The sequence below is a fragment of the Engystomops pustulosus genome, unplaced genomic scaffold (genome assembly GCF_040894005.1).
Source record: "Engystomops pustulosus unplaced genomic scaffold, aEngPut4.maternal MAT_SCAFFOLD_109, whole genome shotgun sequence".
In the NCBI taxonomy this organism is placed as follows: domain Eukaryota; kingdom Metazoa; phylum Chordata; class Amphibia; order Anura; family Leptodactylidae; genus Engystomops; species Engystomops pustulosus.
The window spans coordinates 33,743-52,961 of NW_027284991.1; the positions used below are offsets into that span (position 1 = coordinate 33,743).

General features: G+C 56.2%; 1 protein-coding gene across 1 annotated transcript in view; it reads left to right on the plus strand.

Moving 5' to 3' along the window:
• LOC140107062 (obscurin-like) overlaps window positions 1-19,219 on the plus strand; it is a gene marked incomplete at its 5' end in the record, with an annotated part of 89,565 nt that overhangs the window by 27,685 nt on the left and 42,661 nt on the right. The window contains 17 exons of the mRNA XM_072131630.1: window positions 2,318-2,584; window positions 3,510-4,868; window positions 4,960-5,238; window positions 5,343-5,418; window positions 5,583-5,704; window positions 5,781-5,978; window positions 7,384-7,428; window positions 7,550-7,645; window positions 8,526-8,744; window positions 10,384-10,453; window positions 12,119-12,156; window positions 12,233-12,349; window positions 12,732-12,880; window positions 15,267-15,467; window positions 15,700-15,782; window positions 18,407-18,580; window positions 18,654-18,813. Coding sequence (XP_071987731.1) covers window positions 2,318-2,584; window positions 3,510-4,868; window positions 4,960-5,238; window positions 5,343-5,418; window positions 5,583-5,704; window positions 5,781-5,978; window positions 7,384-7,428; window positions 7,550-7,645; window positions 8,526-8,744; window positions 10,384-10,453; window positions 12,119-12,156; window positions 12,233-12,349; window positions 12,732-12,880; window positions 15,267-15,467; window positions 15,700-15,782; window positions 18,407-18,580; window positions 18,654-18,813 — 3,653 coding nt within the window. The remainder of the gene's footprint in view (window positions 1-2,317; window positions 2,585-3,509; window positions 4,869-4,959; window positions 5,239-5,342; window positions 5,419-5,582; window positions 5,705-5,780; window positions 5,979-7,383; window positions 7,429-7,549; window positions 7,646-8,525; window positions 8,745-10,383; window positions 10,454-12,118; window positions 12,157-12,232; window positions 12,350-12,731; window positions 12,881-15,266; window positions 15,468-15,699; window positions 15,783-18,406; window positions 18,581-18,653; window positions 18,814-19,219) is intronic.

The window sequence follows — 19,219 nt, forward strand, 5'->3', positions numbered from 1 at the left end:
TTCCTTCTGATCCTCCTTGAGATAGTTCTACTCCCTCTTTGAGGAACTGATCCAGCACTTTTCACGGGCGATGTGGATGGGAGGGGGAGGGGGGGGCGAGGGCACATTACTGGGAGCAGAGTTCATTACTGGGGGGGGGGGGGCAGAGGGCACATTACTTGGGTGACAGAATGCACATTACTGGGGGGGAGAAGAGTTCATTACTGAGGGGGCAGAGGGCACATTACTGGGGCACAGAGGGCACATTACTGGGGCACAGAGAGCACATTACTGGGAGGGCAGAGGGCACATTACTGGGGGGCAGGAGCACATTACTGGGGGGGCAGAGGGTGCATTACTGGGGGGGCAGAGGGCACATTACTGGGGGAGCAGAGGGCACATTACTGGGGGAGCAGAGGGCACATTACTGGGGGGCAGAGGGCACATTACTGGGGGAGCAGAGGGCACATTACTGGGGGAGCAGAGTTCATTACTGGGGGGGCAGAATGCACATTACTTGGGTGGCAGAATGCACATTACTGGGGGGGAGCAGAGTTCATTACTGGGGGGGCAGAGTGCATATTACTGGGGCACAGAGGGCACATTACTGGGAGGGCAGAGGGCACATTACTGGGGGGGCAGAGGGTGCATTACTGGGGGGGCAGAGGGCACATTACTGTGGTGCAGAGGGCACATTACTGTGGTGCAGAGGGAACATTACTGGGGGGGGCACATTACAGGGGGGCAGAGTGCACATTACTGGGGGGGCAGAGGGTGCATTACTGGGGGGGCAGAGGGCACATTACTGGGGGGGCAGAGGGCACATTACTGGGGGAGCAGAGGGCACATTACTGGGGGGCAGAGGGCACATTACTGGGGGAGCAGAGGGCACATTACTGGGGGAGCAGAGTTCATTACTGGGGGGGCAGAATGCACATTACTTGGGTGGCAGAATGCACATTACTGGGGGGGAGCAGAGTTCATTACTGGGGGGGCAGAGTGCATATTACTGGGGCACAGAGGGCACATTACTGGGAGGGCAGAGGGCACATTACTGGGGGGGCAGAGGGTGCATTACTGGGGGGGCAGAGGGCACATTACTGTGGTGCAGAGGGCACATTACTGTGGTGCAGAGGGAACATTACTGGGGGGGCACATTACAGGGGGGCAGAGTGCACATTACTGGGGTGCAGAGGGCACATTACTGGGGGGAAGAGGGCACATTACTGGGGGGCAGAGGGCACATTAGTGGGGGGGAAGAGGGCACATTACTGGGGGGGAAGAGGGCACATTACTGGGGGGGCAGAGGGCACATTACTGGGGGGGCAGAGGGCACATTACTGGGGAGCAGAGGGCACATTACTGGGGAGCAGAGTGCACATTACTGGGAGGGGCAGGGGCACATTACTGGGGGAGCAGAGGGCACATTACTGGGGGGCAGAGGGCACATTACTGGAGGAGCAGAGGGCACATTACTGGGGGGGCAGAGGGCACATTACTGGGGAGCAGAGTGCACATTACTGGGAGGGGCAGGGGCACATTACTGGGGGAGCAGAGGGCACATTACTGGGGGAGCAGAGGGCACATTACTGGGGGAGCAGAGGGCACATTACTGGGGGAGCAGAGGGCACATTACTGGGGGGGCAGAGTGCACATTACTGGGGGGGCAGAGTGCACATTACTGGGAGGGCAGAGGGCACATTACTGTGGTGGCAGAGGGCACATTACTGTGGGAGCAGAGGGCACATTACTGGGGGGCAGAGGGCACATTACTGGGGGGGCAGAGGGCACATTACTGGGGGGGGGTGGCAGAGGGCACATTACTGGGGGGGCAGAGGGCACATTACTGGGGGGGGGCAGAGGGCACATTACTTTTTTGATGTTACCAATTGGCTACAATGAAATAAAGAGTGAAAAATATAAAGGGGTGTGGACACTTTCTGTAAACACAACATTTTTTAGAAAGTATCCGCTGAATAATGATTTATAATAATGGGGGCCTTCCAGAGCCAAGAGTCATAAATTAGGTTTATGTATCAGAAATGAGGGTTAAGAACCAAGGATCAGAGACGGGTCAGATAGGAGATTCAGGTATTGGAGTTAGGGGTCATAGTTGAGAGTTAAAAATGAGGGTGAAGAGTCGTAGAGAGTGTCCGGGGTCATGGATAACGTGAGGGTCAGGGAAGCTTTCCTTTATTACCTGGAATACTTATTTGCATATTCCTTACCCAAATCTCCCAGTGGAGCATGCATGGCCTCATAACTCCACAATCCCAGTCTCCAGGAGAGTGAAGCCTTTCCTGACCTGCATTGCCAGAATTTGTCGTTTTACTTGTAGCTCAACCATTGAAGGTTCTCCAGCCGCTGCAGCATAGCCCGGCCGCTCCAGGGGAAACTCTGCGCCTCGAATGTGAATTGTCCAAGGAAAGTCGTGATGTCACCTGGATGAAGGGGGAAGAACCGCTGCATCCTGGGAAGAAATACCAGATCATCTCTGAGGGAAAGAAGCAGATCCTGCTGATCCAAAACGTCTCCCCTGATGACCAAGCCACCTACTCCTGCATCGCCTCCGGCACCAAAACTTCCACCACCGTGTCCTTGGAAAGTAAGCCCTTCTGTTTTACACATCACTAGCTACAGCTCCTGGCGTTATATATATATATATATATACCAGCTGTAGCTCCTGGCATTGCCTGGGATAGTAAGTAACTGCTCTTAGCTATAACATAATAGAATTGGTTAACAAAAATATTTTATATGTATCTTTAGACTGTTTTAGACTGTCTCTGACTGTCTCTGTACCTTTTTTATAAACTTTTTTGGCAGTGACTGTCTGTCTCTGGCAGTCTTTTTGAATGACTGTCTGTATCTGGCAGTCTCTTTGAGTGTCTGTCTCTGGCAGTTTCTTTGAGTGAGTGACTGTGTCTCTGGCAGTCTCTTTGAGTGACTGACTGTCTGTCTCTGGCAGTCTTCCCCTATCTCTGTCTCTATCCATCTTACCTTACACAAAAGTGTCTTATACTCATTGCCTATAGTAACCAATCACAGCTCGGAGCTCATATTAATGACCTGTGGCAGAGCAGCAGCCAATCACGGCTCAGCTTCCAACTTCAACAGTAGCAGCAGCAACAGACAATGGCTCATGTATATGGTGGGTTATAAGTGGATTTTGGAAAGCGCAGCGTGATAATTTCCACTCAAAACCAAATATTCCCAGAGTCACAGAGAGCGGCTACGCAATATTGGTGACGGTGCAGATTCCTTTAGTGAACACATACACACACACATACATACATATATACACATACACACATACATACATATATACACACACATACATATATACACATACACACACACACATACATACATATATACACATACACACACATACATACATATATACACATACACACATACATATATATATACACACACGCACACTCAGCTTTATATATTAGATAGCGTGTGACTATAAAGGGTCAGATGTTTCTCCACCCATCCTGATTTTATTTCCATTCCGTCTCTAGTACAAACCATCACCGAGCTGGTAAATGTGCAGGAGATTCTTGGTTTGGCCCAGGAGAGGACAGATTATACAATGGAGACAGAGGATAGCACCCAACCCAACCTGCCCCCAGAAGCTGCTCAGGAAGGAGATCTCCATCTTCTATGGGAAGCGTTTGGCAAAAAGAGAAGAATGAGCAAAGAGCCGACCTTAGATTCCATCTCCGAGGTCCCAGAAGAAGATGAAAAACTCAAACGTAAAAGGGAGGCCGAGCGCCGTGCAGATTTCTCCGGTTACACTTCTGAAGATGTGTCCAAGACGAGTGAGGCAGACTTTTCCCTGACAAGTTCTGATGATGAGTCCCGAGCTGGGACACCATCATTAGTCACATATCTCAAAAAGGCAGGAAAGTCCACCATCACCTATGGAAGCAAGGTCCAGACGGTGTCCGCCAGCAAGTTCTTCAAGCATTTTGAGACCTCAAACTTCACAGAGGTGAAGAAAGAAGAGAAGAAAACCGAGCCCATAAAAGAGCCTGACTTGTCCGAAATATTTGACGATGACCCAGCCATGGACAAGGCAGCTGTCAAGATTCAGGCCGCATTCAAGGGTTATAAGGCAAGGAAGGTGATAAAGCAACAGGAGTGTCCCATATTTACCGAGACGTTCAAGGACCTCTCTGTGGAGCCAGGAGGAACCGTCCACCTTGAGTGTGTGGCCATCAGCAAAACTGACATCATAGCCCGATGGATAAAGGATGGTAAGGAGCTGTCTGATGGACGTCACTACCACATCGACAACTACCCCGATGGGACCTGCTCATTAATTATCACCGCAGTGGAGCTCCAGGACACCGGCAAATACACATGTGAGGCCTCCAATAAATTTGGTCTGGTGTCCCACACAGCAAACCTGGTGGTAGGTGGCGGAGAACCAGAACTTCCACAGAAGCCGATCCCCATCCCACCAAAAGCCTCCTTAGACAGTGAGACTGAAAGCTCTGGGAGTGACCTGGATGATGCCTTCCGCAAGGCCGGCAGAAGGCTCCACAAAATCTTTAAGTCCAAATCTTCCCTGGAGATGTCTGAGGAGGAGCTGTTTGTCAGTGCCGATGAGGGTGATATGCCTCCGATAGACCACCAGACCTACCGTGAAGATGACAAATACATCTACATCAAGTTTGAAGTGATGTCAGAAGCTTCTATCGCCGCCCACAGGTTCAGGGAGATGTTCTCAGCCATGGGAATCAAAGTCAAGATCGACATCCTTGACCAAGGGCCGAAGAAGATCGAGTTGCGTATCATGAAGGTAGAAACTGGACCCACTGAGCAACAGAAACTGCAAGCCAAGCAGCAGATGACATTACTGACATCAGACACAGGTCAGAGGGTGGGATTCATGATGTCACAGGGGGCGGGGCAGTGACTACCTCTGAGACACGACACATTGACTCACATGTTCTCTCATTTCAGCTCCGATCTTCATCACAGAGCTCCAGAACCAGGAGGTGCAGGACGGTTACCCCGTCAGTTTTGATTGCGTGGTGATTGGGAAACCAATGCCAAATGTGCGCTGGTTCAAAGATGGTAAAGTAATAGAAGAAGACGACCATTATATGATTAACGAGGACCAGGAGGGCTGCCACCAACTCATCATCACTGCCGTGGTGCCCACAGACATGGGGGTCTACAGGTGTCTGGCTGAGAACAGGATGGGAGTGGCCTCCACCAAGGCCGAGCTCCGGGTGGACTGTGAGTAGATGCACCTAGTGACCTGAGGAGCATGATCCCTGGCCAGAGAGCTAACACTCAACCATGTCTGACCTTCCCCTCTTGTCTAACCCTCTGTGTTTTAGTGACCAGTTCAGACTACGACACAGCGGACGCCACCGAGACCTCGTCCTACTTCAGTGCCCAGGGATACGCCTCCAGGTAACTCCAGGGACCTTTATGGAGCTCCACACTTTCCTACTCTACACTAATTACATCTAAAGCATAAGATGCTCCAGCCACTTCCAGAGCTGCATTCTCTACCATGAGAGCTGGAGAGTCGGCTCTTCTGCCCTGACGATGTCCTGTATGTTCCCTCTCTGCAGGGAGCAGGAGAGTCTGGAGTCGGCCACGGAGCTGGAGCAGCTTCCGCAGATCCTGGAGGAGCTCCGCGATGTCCTAGTGGCCCCTGGGACCCCCTTAGCCAGGTTCCAGATCAAAGTGAAAGGTACAGACAATGTCCAATGTCCTGTGGATGGAAGGATGGCAGAGAGTTGAAGTGACCGTATACTTCTGTTGTCTAGGATTTCCTCGCCCCCGGGTGTATTGGTTCAAGGACGGGCAGCCGATCCACTCCTCAGATCGCATACTGGTGACGGGGAAGAGGAAGGTGCATGCCATGGAGATCCTCAATGTGACCCGGGAGGACGCCGGAGAATATTCCACCTACATCAGCAACTCCGCCGGATCAGCCTATTCCTCTGCCAGGCTAACGGTGAAAGGTACGACCAATGTACATGGATAGATTGGTCATGTCTGCTCTGTGTGGGGCAGGATATTATGTGGATAGATTGGCCATGTCTGCTGTGTGTGGGCGGGATATAATGTGGATAGATTGGTCATGTCTGCTCTGTGTGGGGCGGGATATTATGTGGATAGATTGGCCATGTCTGCTGTGTGTGGGCAGGATATAATGTGGATAGATTGGCCATGTCTGCTCTGTGTGTGGGCAGGATATAATGTGGATAGATTGGTCATGTCTGCTCTGTGTGTGGGCAGGATATTATGTGGATAGATTGGACATGTCTGCTCTGTGTGTGGGCAGGATATAATGTGGATAGATTGGCCATGTCTGCTCTGTGTGTGGGCAGGATATAATGTTGATAGATTGGTCATGTCTGCTCTGTGTGTGGGCAGGATATAATGTGGATAGATTGGCCATGTCTGCTATGTGTGGGCAGGATATAATGTGGATAGATTGGTCATATCTGCTCTATGTTGGCGGGATATTATGTGGATAGATTGGCCATGTCTGCTGTGTGTGGGCGGGATATAATGTGGATAGATTGGTCATCTCTGCTGTGTGTGGGCGGGATATTATGTGGATAGATTGGCCATGTCTGCTGTGTGTGGGCAGGATATAATGTGGATAGATTGGCCATGTCTGCTGTGTGTTGGATATAATGTGGATAGATTGGCCATGTCTGCTCTGTGTGGGCAGGATATAATGTGGATAGATTGGCCATGTCTGCTTTGTGTGGGCAGGATATAATGTGGATAGATTGGTCATATCTGCTCTGTGTGGGCAGGATATAATGTGGATAGATTGGTCATGTCTGCTCTGTGTGTGGGCAGGATTTAATGTGGATAGATTGGCCATGTCTGCTCTGTGTGTAGGCAGGATATAATGTGGATAGATTGGCCATGTCTGCTTTGTGTGGGCAGGATATAATGTGGATAGATTTGCCATGTCTGCTCTGTTTGGGCAGGATTTAATGTGGATAGATTGGCCATGTCTGCTCTGTGTGTGGGCGGGATATAATGTGGATGGATTGGTCATGTCTGCTCTGTGTAGGCGGGATGTTATGTGGATAGATTAGCCATGTCTGCTCAGTGTGTGGGCAGGATATAATGTGGATAGATTGCCCATGTCTGCTCTGTGTGGGCAGGAAATAATGTGGATAGATTGGTCATGTCTGCTGTGTGTGGGTGGGATATTATGTGGATAGATTGGTCATGTCTGCTGTTTGTGGGTGGGATATTATGTGGATAGCTTGGTCATGTCTGCAGTGTGTGGGCAGGATAAAATGTGGTTAGATTGGTCATGTCTGCTCTATGTGGCCGCTGCACAGCAGACATGAGCAATCTATCAGGTAACTCTCCTGCATGTTTTTTGTCTTGTTCCAGGACCTGGGGAGCTGCAGAAGGAGAAGTCTGCGGAGGAGGCGGGAGGTCAGTCCTGTCCTGTTGTGTGTGATATACAAGTAGTGACCTGAGGGGGCGCTACATACATAAACCCCAGCGAAGGGCGTCCTGGACACTGCCACTCACCTCCTCTTGTCTTGTCCCGCAGATCTGGAGAAGCCAGTGCCACCCATGTTCCTGGAGAGGTTCACAAACAAAAAGGTGCAGAAGGGCGCCAGCATCACCCTGTCCGTGAAGGTGGAAGGTAATGACCAGCCGGCTTGTCTGCAGCTCCGGATGTGACTGGAGTATAGGACATGATGTGGCTGCAGCTCCGGATGTTACTGGAGTATAGGACATGATGTGGCTGCAGCTCCGGATGTGACTGGAGTATAGGGCATGATGTGGCTGCAGCTCCGGATGTGACTGGAGTACAGGACATGATTTGGCTGCAGCTCCGGATGTGACTGGAGTATATGACATGATGTGGCTGCAGCTCTGGATGTGACTGGAGTACAGGACATGATTTGGCTGCAGCTCCGGATGTGACTGGAGTATAGGACATGATGTGGCTGCAGCTCTGGATGTGACTGGAGTATAGGACATGATGTAACAGAAGCTCTGGATGTGACTGGAGTGTAGGACATGATGTAACAGAAGCTCTGGATGTGACTGGAGTATAGGACATGATGTGGCTGCAGCTCCGGATGTGACTGGAGTATAGGGCATGATGTGGCTGCAGCTCCGGATGTGACTGGAGTACAGGACATGATTTGGCTGCAGCTCCGGATGTGACTGGAGTATAGGACATGATGTGGCTGCAGCTCTGGATGTGACTGGAGTACAGGACATGATTTGTCTGCAGCTCCGGATGTGACTGGAGTATAGGACATGATGTGGCTGCAGCTCTGGATGTGACTGGAATATAGGACATGATGTGGCTGCAGCTCCGGATGTGACTGGAGTGTAGGACATGATGTAACAGAAGCTCTGGATGTGACTGGAGTATAGGACATGATGTGGTTGCAGCTCTGGATGTGACTGGAGTGTAGGACATGATGTAACAGAAGCTCTGGATGTGACTGGAGTATAGGACATGATGTGGCTGCAACTCCGGATGTGACTGGAGATATATTCTACCCCAGGGATCCCGGCTCCAGCAATCACTTGGCTGAAGGAGGAGACCCCTGAAGACGTCCTGTGGATCAAACCCGAGACCCCCGGCTACAAGCTGGCGAGCTCCAACATGCACCACAGCCTCATCCTGCTGGACGTGGGCACAGAGTTCACTGGCACCTACACCTGCATCGCCACCAACTGGGCCGGGCAGTCCATCTGCAGCGCCAGCGTGGAGGTCCTCGAAGGTAAGTCACTGGGGTGAGGGGAGGGGACGGTGCCAGTCACTAGGGTGAGGGGAGGTGACGGTGCCAGTCACTAGGGTGAGGGGAGGGGACGGTGCCAGTCACTGGGGTGAGGGGAGGGGACAGTGCCAGTCACTGGGGTGAGTAGAGGGGACGGTGCCAGTCACTGGGGAGAGGAGAGGGGACGGTGCCAGTCACTGGGGTGAGGGGAGGTGACGGTGCCAGTCACTGGGGTGAGGAGAGGGAACGGTGCCAGTCACTGGGGTGATGGGAGGGGACGGTGCCAGTCACTGGGGTGAGGGGAGGGGACGGTGCCAGTCACTGGGGTGAGGGGAGGGGACGGTGCCAGTCACTGGGGTGAGGGGAGGGGACGGTGCCAGTCACTGGGGTGAGGGGAGGGGACGGTGCCAGTCACTGCGGTTAGGAGAGGGGAAGGTGCCAGTCACTGGGGTGAGGGGAGGTGACGGTGCCAGTCACTGGGGAGATGAGCGGGGACGGTGCCAGTCACTGGGGTGAGGGGAGGGGACAGTGCCAGTCACTGGGGTGAGGGGAGGTTACGGTGCCAGTCACTGGGGGGAGGGGACGGTGCCACTCACTGAGGTGAGGGGAGGGGACGGTGCCAGTCACTGGGGAGAGGAGAGGGGACGGTGCCAGTCACTGGGGTGAGGAGAGGGGACGGTGCCAGTCACTAGGGTAAGGGGAGGGGACGGTGCCAGTCACTGGGGTGAGGGGAGGGGACAGTGCCAGTCACTGGGGAGAGGGGAGGGGACGGTGCCAGTTACTGGGGTGAGGAGAGGGGACGGTGCCAGTCACTGGGGTGAGGGGAGGGGACGGTGCCAGTCACTGGGGTGAGGGGAGGGGACGGTGCCAGTCACTGGGGTGAGGGGAGGGGACGGTGCCAGTCACTGGGGTGAGGGGAGGGGACGGTGCCAGTCACTGGGGTGAGGGGAGGGGACGGTGCCAGTCACTGGGGTGAGGGGAGGGGACGGTGCCAGTTACTGGGGTGAGGAGAGGGGACGGTGGCATTCACTGGGGTGAGGGTAGGGGACGGTGCCAGTCACTGGGGTGAGGGGAGGGGACGGTGCCAGTCACTGGGGTGAGGGGAGGGGACGGTGCCAGTCACTGGGGTGAGGAGAGGGGACGGTGCCAGTCACTGGGGTGAGGGGAGGGGACGGTGCCAGTCACTGGGGTGAGGGGAGGGGACGGTGCCAGTCACTGGGGTGAGGGGAGGGGACGGTGCCAGTCACTGGGGTGAGGGGAGGGGACGGTGCCAGTCACTGGGGTGAGGGGAGGGGACGGTTCCAGTCACTGGGGTGAGGGGAGGGGACGGTGCCAGTCACTGGGGTGAGGGGACGGGACGGTGCCAGTCACTGGGGTGAGGGGAGGGGACGGTGCCAGTCACTGGGGTGAGGGGAGGGGACGGTGCCAGTCACTGGGGTGAGGGGAGTGGACGGTGCCAGTCACTGGGGTGAGGAGAGGGGGCGGTGCCAGTCACTGGGGTGAGGAGAGGGGACGGTGCCAGTCACTGCGGTGAGGAGAGGGGACGGTGCCAGTCACTGGGGTGAGGAGAGGGGACGGTGCCAGTCACTGCGGTGAGGAGAGGGGACGGTGCCAGTCTATGATCCTTGTTCTTGTGTTACAGAGAAGGAAGCAAAGATCCTCGCAGAAGCGGACAAGATTGTGAAGGACGTTCTGAGGTCCTCTGTGCCGGGGTGAGTACAGGGCCCCGGGCCACCGCTGTGTCATGCCACATGTGTATACCAGTTTTTAGATAACATTGTACATTGGCCCCTGGGGTGACACATTGGCCCGTGGGTGACACAATGGCCCCTGGGTGACACATTGGCCCCTGGGTGACACATTGGCCCCTGGGTGACACATTGGCCCCTGGGTGACAAATTGGCCCCTGGGTGACACATCGTTCTCCAGTTTTCCATTATGTCTCTTTGCTGCTTTTATTTATCATGTGGCGCCACAGACACGAGGAAGGGGCGAGTGTCACCTCCATCTGTGGTCTGGGCGGCTCTTATCCATCACTTTTCCCTGCCACGCTCACCCTCGCCTCGTGCCCACACACTGGCACCTCACTCACCCTCACCTCGCCCCCACACACCGGCACCTCACTCACCCTCACTCACCCTCACCCCGCCCCCACACACCGGCACCTCACTCACCCTCACCTCGCCCCCACACACCGGCACCTCACTCACCCTCACCTCGCCCCCACACACCGGCACCTCACTCACCCTCACCTCGTGCCCACACACTGGCACCTCACTCACCCTCACCTCGCCCCCACACACCGGCACCTCACTCACCCTCACCTCGTGCCCACACACTGGCACCTCACTCACCCTCACCCCGCCCCCACACACCGGCACCTCACTCACCCTCACCTCGCCCCCACACACCGGCACCTCACTCACCCTCACCTCGTGCCCACACACTGGCACCTCACTCACCCTCACCTCGCCCCCACACACCGGCACCTCACTCACCCTCACCTCGTGCCCACACACCGGCACCTCACTCACCCTCACCTCGCCCCCACACACCGGCACCTCACTCACCCTCACCTCGCCCCCACACACCGGCACCTCACTCACCCTCACCTCGCCCCCACACACTGGCACCTCACTCACCCTCGCCTCGTGCCCACACACATACCGGCACCTCACTCACCCTCACCCCGCCCCCACATGCCGGCACCTCACTCACCCTCACCTCGCCCCCACATGCCGGCACCTTACTCACCCTCACCTCGCCCCCACACGCCGGCACCTCACTCACCCTCACCTCGCCCCCACACACCGGCACCTCACTCACCCTCACCTCGCCCCCACACACCGGCACCTCACTCACCCTCACCTCGCCCCCACACACCGGCACCTCACTCACCCTCACCCCGCCCCCACACGCCGGCACCTCACTCACCCTCACCTCGCCCCCACACACCGGCACCTCACTCACCCTCACTCACCCTCACCCCGCCCCCACACACCGGCACCTCACTCACCCTCACCCCGCCCCCACACGCCGGCACCTCACTCACCCTCACCTCGCCCCCACACACCGGCACCTCACTCACCCTCACCTCGCCCCCACACGCCAGCGCCTCACTCACCCTCACCTCGCCCCCACACGCCGGCACCTCACTCACCCTCACCTCGCCCCCACACGCCGGCGCCTCACTCACCCTCACCTCGCCCCCACACGCCGGCACCTCACTCACCCTCACCTCGCCCCCACACACCGGCACCTCACTCACCCTCACCTCGCCCCCACACTCCGGCGCCTCACTCACCCTCACCCCGCCCCCACACTCCGGCGCCTCACTCACCCTCGCCTCCACTCATTCTCACTTTTCTTTTTTGCAGGAATATTGAGATCTCGGTGCAGGCGGCGGAGGCAGATGGTGGGTGTTGGGGTGCTCCCGCTGGGTTGGGGGAGTGATTATTGTTGGTGAGTATTAACCCTTTGTGTGTCCACAGGTGACGCCAGAAGGACGCAAAAGCCGCACATCTCTCTGACGGACATGGGGACGGAGGAATTCTTCCAGAAACTGACATCACAGATCACAGAAATGGTTTCTGCAAAGATCAGTCAAGGTACAAGGCATGCTGGGTATTGTGCCTGGGTGACCACCACATGGCTCCACGACATGCTGACAAGGGGTTTTCCGGGAGGCAGGGAGAGGGCCCATGTGGCCCCTGTACTATATTACCAGCACATGATGAAGTGTGTAACTCGGGCCTTGCAGAATTGGATCCCAACCAAGGGTAGACCCATCCTCTCACAGCATTGGTGGGCCAAAACAACAGTAGGGGAACAGGAGGGCACCTGACCTGCAGAAGGGGTCTCGTTCCCCTGAGGTCGAGGTGGCCTATTCCATTAGACATTTTATGACTACAGCTCCCATTAGCACAGGGGGCCCTCACATGCATCTGGAGCATGTCCCTCAAGATATTCCGCCTTGTTGTGTCTTGGTAGCTTCCCTCCGTGTCCCTGGAATGCCGGGTATGGATAGTGATGATGAGTCCAAGACTCCGTCCGCTTCCCCGCGTCATGGCCGGTCCAGGCCATCTTCCATCGCAATGGAGTCTTCATCTGAGTCTGAGGACGGAGATGCCAGAGGAGAGGTAATGTCTGAAGACCTCAACATTCAGTGGTCACAGTTTTTAATGCAAACTCTAGTGGTCAGTGTCTTCTGTGTCCTGAGACCCCAAGTTTTCAGGGTCCTTGGTCTCTAAAGACCTTCAATGATCAGTCAAAAAACCTCTGGTGGTCAGTGTTCTCTGTGCCTGGAGACCTCTGGTGGTCAGTGTCCTATCTGTGTGCTGGGATCTCTGGTGGTCAGTGTTCTCTGTGCCTGGAGACCTCTGGTGGTCAGTGTTCTCTGTGTCCTGGGATCTCTGGTGGTCAGTGTTCTCTGTGCCTGGAGACCTCTGGTGGTCAGTGTTCTCTGTGCCTGGAGATCTCTGGTGGTCAGTGTTCTCTGTGCCTGGAGACCTCTGGTGGTCAGTGTCCTATCTGTGTGCTGGGATCTCTGGTGGTCAGTGTTCTCTGTGCCTGGAGATCTCTGGTGGTCAGTGTTCTCTGTGCCTGGAGACCTCTGGTGGTCAGTGTCCTATCTGTGTGCTGGGATCTCTGGTGGTCAGTGTTCTCTGTGTCCTGGGATCTCTCATGGTCAGTGTTCTCTGTGCCTGGAGACCTCTGGTGGTCAGTGTCCTATCTGTGTCCTGGGATCTCTGGTGGTCAGTGTTCTCTGTGCCTGGAGACCTCTGGTGGTCAGTGTTCTCTGTGTCCTGGGATCTCTGGTGGTCAGTGTTCTCTGTGCCTGGAGACCTCTGGTGGTCAGTGTTCTCTGTGCCTGGAGACCTCTGGTGGTCAGTGTTCTCTGTGCCTGGAGACCTCTGGTGGTCAGTGTTCTCTGTGCCTGGAGACCTCTGGTGGTCAGTGTTCTCTGTGCCTGGAGACCTCTGGTGGTCAGTGTTCTCTGTGCCTGGAGACCTCTGGTGGTCAGTGTTCTCTGTGCCTGGAGACCTCTGGTGGTCAGTGTTCTCTGTGCCTGGAGACCTCTGGTGGTCAGTGTTCTCTGTGCCTGGAGACCTCTGGTGGTCAGTATTCTCTGTGCCTGGAGACCTCTGGTGGTCAGTGTCCTATCTGTGTCCTGGGATCTCTGGTGGTCAGTGTTCTCTGTTCCTGGAGACCTCTGGTGGTCAGTGTCCTATCTGTGTCCTGGGATCTCTCATGGTCAGTGTTCTCTGTGCCTGGAGACCTCTGGTGGTCAGAGTCCTATCTGTGTCCTGGGATCTCTCATGGTCAGTGTTCTCTGTGCCTGGAGACCTCTGGTGGTCAGTGTTCTCTGTGCCTGGAGACCTCTGGTGGTCAGTGTTCTCTGTGCCTGGAGACCTCTGGTGGTCAGTGTTCTCTGTGCCTGGAGACCTCTGGTGGTCAGTGTTCTCTGTGCCTGGAGACCTCTGGTGGTCAGTGTTCTCAGGACACTGACCACCACAGGTCTCCAGGCACAATCTGTGTCCTGGGATCTCTGGTGGTCAGTGTTCTCTGTGCCTGGAGACCTCTGGTGGTCAGTGTCCTATCTGTGTCCTGGGATCTCTCATGGTCAGTGTTCTCTGTGCCTGGAGACCTCTGGTGGTCAGTGTCCTATCTGTGTCCTGGGATCTCTGGTGGTCAGTGTTCTCTGTGCCTGGAGACCTCTGGTGATCAGTGTCCTATCTTTGTCCTGGGATCTCTGGTGGTCAGTGTTCTCTGTGCCTGGAGACCTCTGGTGGTCAGTGTTCTCTGTGCCTGGAGACCTCAGATAGGACACTGACCGCCAGAGGTCTCCAGGCACAGAGAACACTGACCACCAGAGGTCTCCAGGCACAGAGAACACTGACCACCAGAGATCCCAGGACAAAGATAGGACACTGATCACCAGAGGTCTCCAGGCACAGAGAACACTGACCACCAGAGATCCCAGGACACAGATAGGACACTGACCGCCAGTGTCCTGGGATCTCTGATGGTCAGTGTTCTCTGTGCCTGGAGACCTCTGGTGGTCAGTGTTCTCTGTGCCTGGAGACCTCTGGTGGTCAGTGTTCTCTGTGTCCTGGGATCTCTGGTGGTCAGTGTCCTATCTGTGTCCTGGGATCTCTGGTGGTCAGTGTTCTCTGTGCCTGGAGATCTCTGGTGGTCAGTGTTCTCTGTGCCTGGAGACCTCTGGTGGTCAGTGTCCTATCTGTGTCCTGGGATCTCTCATGGTCAGTGTTCTCTGTGCCTGGAGACCTCTGGTGGTCAGTGTCCTATCTGTGTCCTGGGATCTCTGGTGGTCAGTGTTCTCTGTGCCTGGAGACCTCTGGTGGTCAGTGTTCTCTGTGCCTGGAGATCTCTGGTGGTCAGTGTTCTCTGTGTCCTGGGATCTCTGGTGGTCAGTGTCCTATCTGTGTCCTGGGATCTCTGGTGGTCAGTGTTCTCTGTGCCTGGAGACGTCTTCTTCAGACTTTGCTTCTTGTGTGCTTACAGATCTTCGACATCTTCATGGTGACAGCAGATTATAACCCCATTACGGGCGACAAGGAGACGATCACCCTGAAGGAGGGGCAGTATGTGGAGGTGCTGGACTCCGCTCATCCCCTAAAATGGCTTGTCCGAACTAAACCTACCAAATTTAGTGCCTCCCGACAGGGCTGGGTGTCCCCCGCCTACCTGGACAAGCGGCTGAAGGTAAGTATCATTTGACGCCTGACACAAGTGCAACAAATCAAATGGGGTGGAGCCACAGGATGTAGGATGTCTTCTGATGTGGGGCCCTGATTCTCCTCGTAGGTGGAGCTTCACTTGTCGGACATATATGGTGTGCACCCTGTAATGTCCCACCCACGCAGTCCGTTATATTCACACGTTCGTTAGTGATCAGCAGTTTTTAGGAGTCAGAAATGATTATTTTTATTTCTAGTTGTCACCAGAGTGGGGCGCCGGAGATGTGGTGGAGCATCCAGGAGAGGTGGTCTCAGAAGAAGAATACAAGAAGAAACTCAGGTAATCTCACAAGATTGATGACGTCGTTACTAACGATGATGCCGCTTTATCGCTGATATCTCTGGTATCTGTGAGTCTGGTGCCAGGAGATGGGCAAAGGCGATGGATTTAGTAGAGGTGATACCCCAGGGGTGGGACCAGAGTTCTCAGGGGCCGGAGACTGACACATCTGTCACAGTACTCCAGCCGAGGAGATGGGATGGCCTGCATACAACACACAAGCACCAATCTGAGGGAAACATAGCAACCTCCAGTGGCGAGGAGCAGGACTGCCGCACATTAGATCCTCCCACCCTGAGCCAACACAATGAAGGGATGTAACAAAACAGAAATTCATTTTCCTGCCTGTATTTATATCCCACCTACCCTTAAGGACTCATCATGAATTAGGGGCAAGCAGAAGGAGGCGACAGGAGGCTGTTGGGTCCAGTGGGAGGAGGCGGCAGCAGGAGGCTGTTGGGGCCAGTGGGAGGAGGAGGCGGCAGGCGGCTGTTGGGGCCAGTGGGAGGAGGAGGCGGCAGGAGGCTGTTGGGGCCAGTGGGAGGAGGAGGCGGCTGTTGGGGCCAGTGGGAGGAGGAGGCGGCAGGCGGCTGTTGGGGCCAGTGGGAGGAGGAGGAGGCGGCAGGAGGCTGTTGGGGCCAGTGGGAGGAGGAGGCGGCAGGAGACTGTTGGGGCCAGTGGGAGGAGGAGGCAGCAGGAGGCTGTTGAGGCCAGCAGGAGAAGAATGGCAGCAGGAGGCTGTTGGGGCCAGTGGGAGGAGGAGGCAGCAGGAATCTGTTGGGGCCAGCAGGAGGAGGAGGCAGCAGGAGGCTGTTGAGGCCAGCAGGAGAAGAATGGCAGCAGGAGGCTGTTGGGGCCAGCAGGAGGAGGAGGCAGCAGGAATCTGTTGGGGCCAGCAGGAGGAGGAGGCAGCAGGAGGCTGTTGAGGCCAGCAGGAGAAGAATGGCAGCAGGAGGCTGTTGGGGCCAGCAGGAGGAGGAGGCAGCAGGAATCTGTTGGGGCCAGTGGGAGGAGGAGGCAGCAGGAGGCTGTTGAGGCCAGCAGGAGAAGAATGGCAGCAGGAGGCTGTTGGGGCCAGTGGGAGGAGGAGGCAGCAGGAATCTGTTGGGGCCAGCAGGAGGAGGAGGCAGCAGGAGGCTGTTGAGGCCAGCAGGAGAAGAATGGCAGCAGGAGGCTGTTGGGGCCAGCAGGAGGAGGAGGCAGCAGAAATCTGTTGGGGCCAGCAGGAGGAGGAGGCGGCAGGAGGCTGTTGGGGCCAGCAGGAGAAGAATGGCAGCAGGAGGCTGTTGGGGCCAGCAGGAGGAGGAGGCAGCAGGAGACTGTTGGGGCCAGGGGGAGGAGGAGGCGGCAGGAGGCTGTTGGGGCCAGTGGGAGGAGGAGGCGGCAGGAGGCTGTTGGGGCCAGTGGTAGGAGGAGGCGGCAGGAGGCTGTTGGGGCCAGCAGGAGGAGGAGGTGGCAGGAGGGTGTTGGGGCCAGCAGGAGGAGGAGGCAACAGGAGGCTGTTGGGGCCAGCAGGAGGAGGAGGCGGCAGGAGGCTGTTGGGGCCAGCAGGAGGAGGAGGCGGCAGGAGGTAGTTGGGGCCAGCAGGAGGAGGAGACTGCAGGAGGCTGTTGGGGCCAGGGGGAGGAGGAGGCAGCAGGAGACTGTTGGGGCCAGGGGGAGGAGGAGGCGGCAGGAGGCTGTTGGGGCCAGTAGGAGGAGGAGGGGGCAGGAGGCTGTTGGGGCCAGCAGGAGGAGGAGGCGGCAGGAGGCTGTTGGGGCCAGCAGGAGGAGGAGGGGGCAGGAGGCTGTTGGGGCCAGCAGGAGGAGGAGGCGGCAGGAGGCTGTTGGGGCCAGCAGGAGGAGAAGGAGGCAGGAGGCTATTGGGGCCAGCAGGAGGAGGAGGCGGCAGGAGGCTGTTGGGGCCAGTGGGAGGAGGAGGCGGCAGGAGGCTGTTGGGGCCAGCAGGAGGAGGAGACTGCAGGAGGCTGTTGGGGCCAGCAGGAGGAGGAGGCGTCAGGAGGCTGTTGGGCCCAGGGGGAGGAGGAGGCGGCAGGAGGCTGTTGGGGCCAGCAGGAGGAGGAGGTGGCAGGAGGGTGTTGGGGCCAGCAGGAGGAGGAGGCGACAGGAGGCTGTTGGGGCCAGCAGGAGGAGGAGGCGGCAGGAGGCTGTTGGGGCCAGCAGGAGGAGGAGGCGGCAGGAGGCTGTTGGGGCCAGCAGGAGGAGGAGACTGCAGGAGGCAGTTGGGGCCTGCAGGAGGAGGAGACTGCAGGAGGCAGTTGGGGCCTGCAGGAGGAGGAGACTGCAGGAGGCTGTTGGGGCCAGCAGGAGGAGGAGGAGGCAGGATACTGTTGGGGCCAGGGGGAGGAGGAGGCGGCAGGAGGCAGTTGGGGCCAGCAGGAGGATTAGGCGACACGAGGGTGGTGAAGCAGGAGTCGGCAAGGGGCAACAAATGGGTGCAGCAGAGAACATCAGGGTACAGGAGGAGGCAGGAGGAGTGTATTTTACTGAGTGTTCAGCACCACATGGGGCTTGGGTTAAGATCCGTGTGACACCAATTGGCCGCACTAACATGTTTCCATAAAACATCTCAATCGTGAACCCTGCCATCAATGAGTGTCAGCTCTGCTGGTTCTTCCTCTCAGCACTTTGATCCAAGAGCTGCTGAGCTCAGAGAAGGAATACGTAAGAGACCTGCAATTCCTCCAGACCCATCACCTTAGTCACACCGAGAGCTGCACAGATCTTCCTGAGGCCGTGGCCACCCAGAAGTCCGTCATCTTCAGGAACATCAGTGACATCGGGGGCTTCCATACCAGGTCAGTGTAGAGAAGAAAAGTAAGTATCCGAGGATCCGCGTCCGGCCATCCACAAACATTTCTCTGCTCATAGAACATTCCTCCAAGAACTGAAGAAGAGCGACACGGACGACGACATCGCCATGTGCTTCATCCGCAACGAGGACGAATTCAACAAGTACATCATGTATCTGGTGGGGCGCGTGCAGGCCGAGTCCGTGGTGGTCAACGACGCCATCCAGGAGTTCTACAAAGTATCTAACCCATCCCAATTATCTGTCTCTGATCTCTCCGTCTCTGATCTCTCCATCTCTGATCTCTCCATCTCTGATCTCTCCATCTCTGATCTCTCCATCTCTGATCTCTCCATCTCTTGTCTCTCCATCTCTTGTCTCTCCATCTCTTGTCTCTCCATCTCTTGTCTCTCCATCTCTTGTCTCTCCATCTCTTGTCTCTCCATCTCTTGTCTCTCCATCTCTTGTCTCTCCATCTCTTATCTCTCATCTCTCCATCTCTGATCTCTCCATCTCTTGTCTCTCCATCTCTTGTCTCTCCATCTCTTGTCTCTCCATCTCGTGTCTCTCCATCTCGTGTCTCTCCATCTCGTGTCTCTCCATCTCTTGTCTCTCCATCTCTTGTCTCTCCATCTCGTGTCTCTCC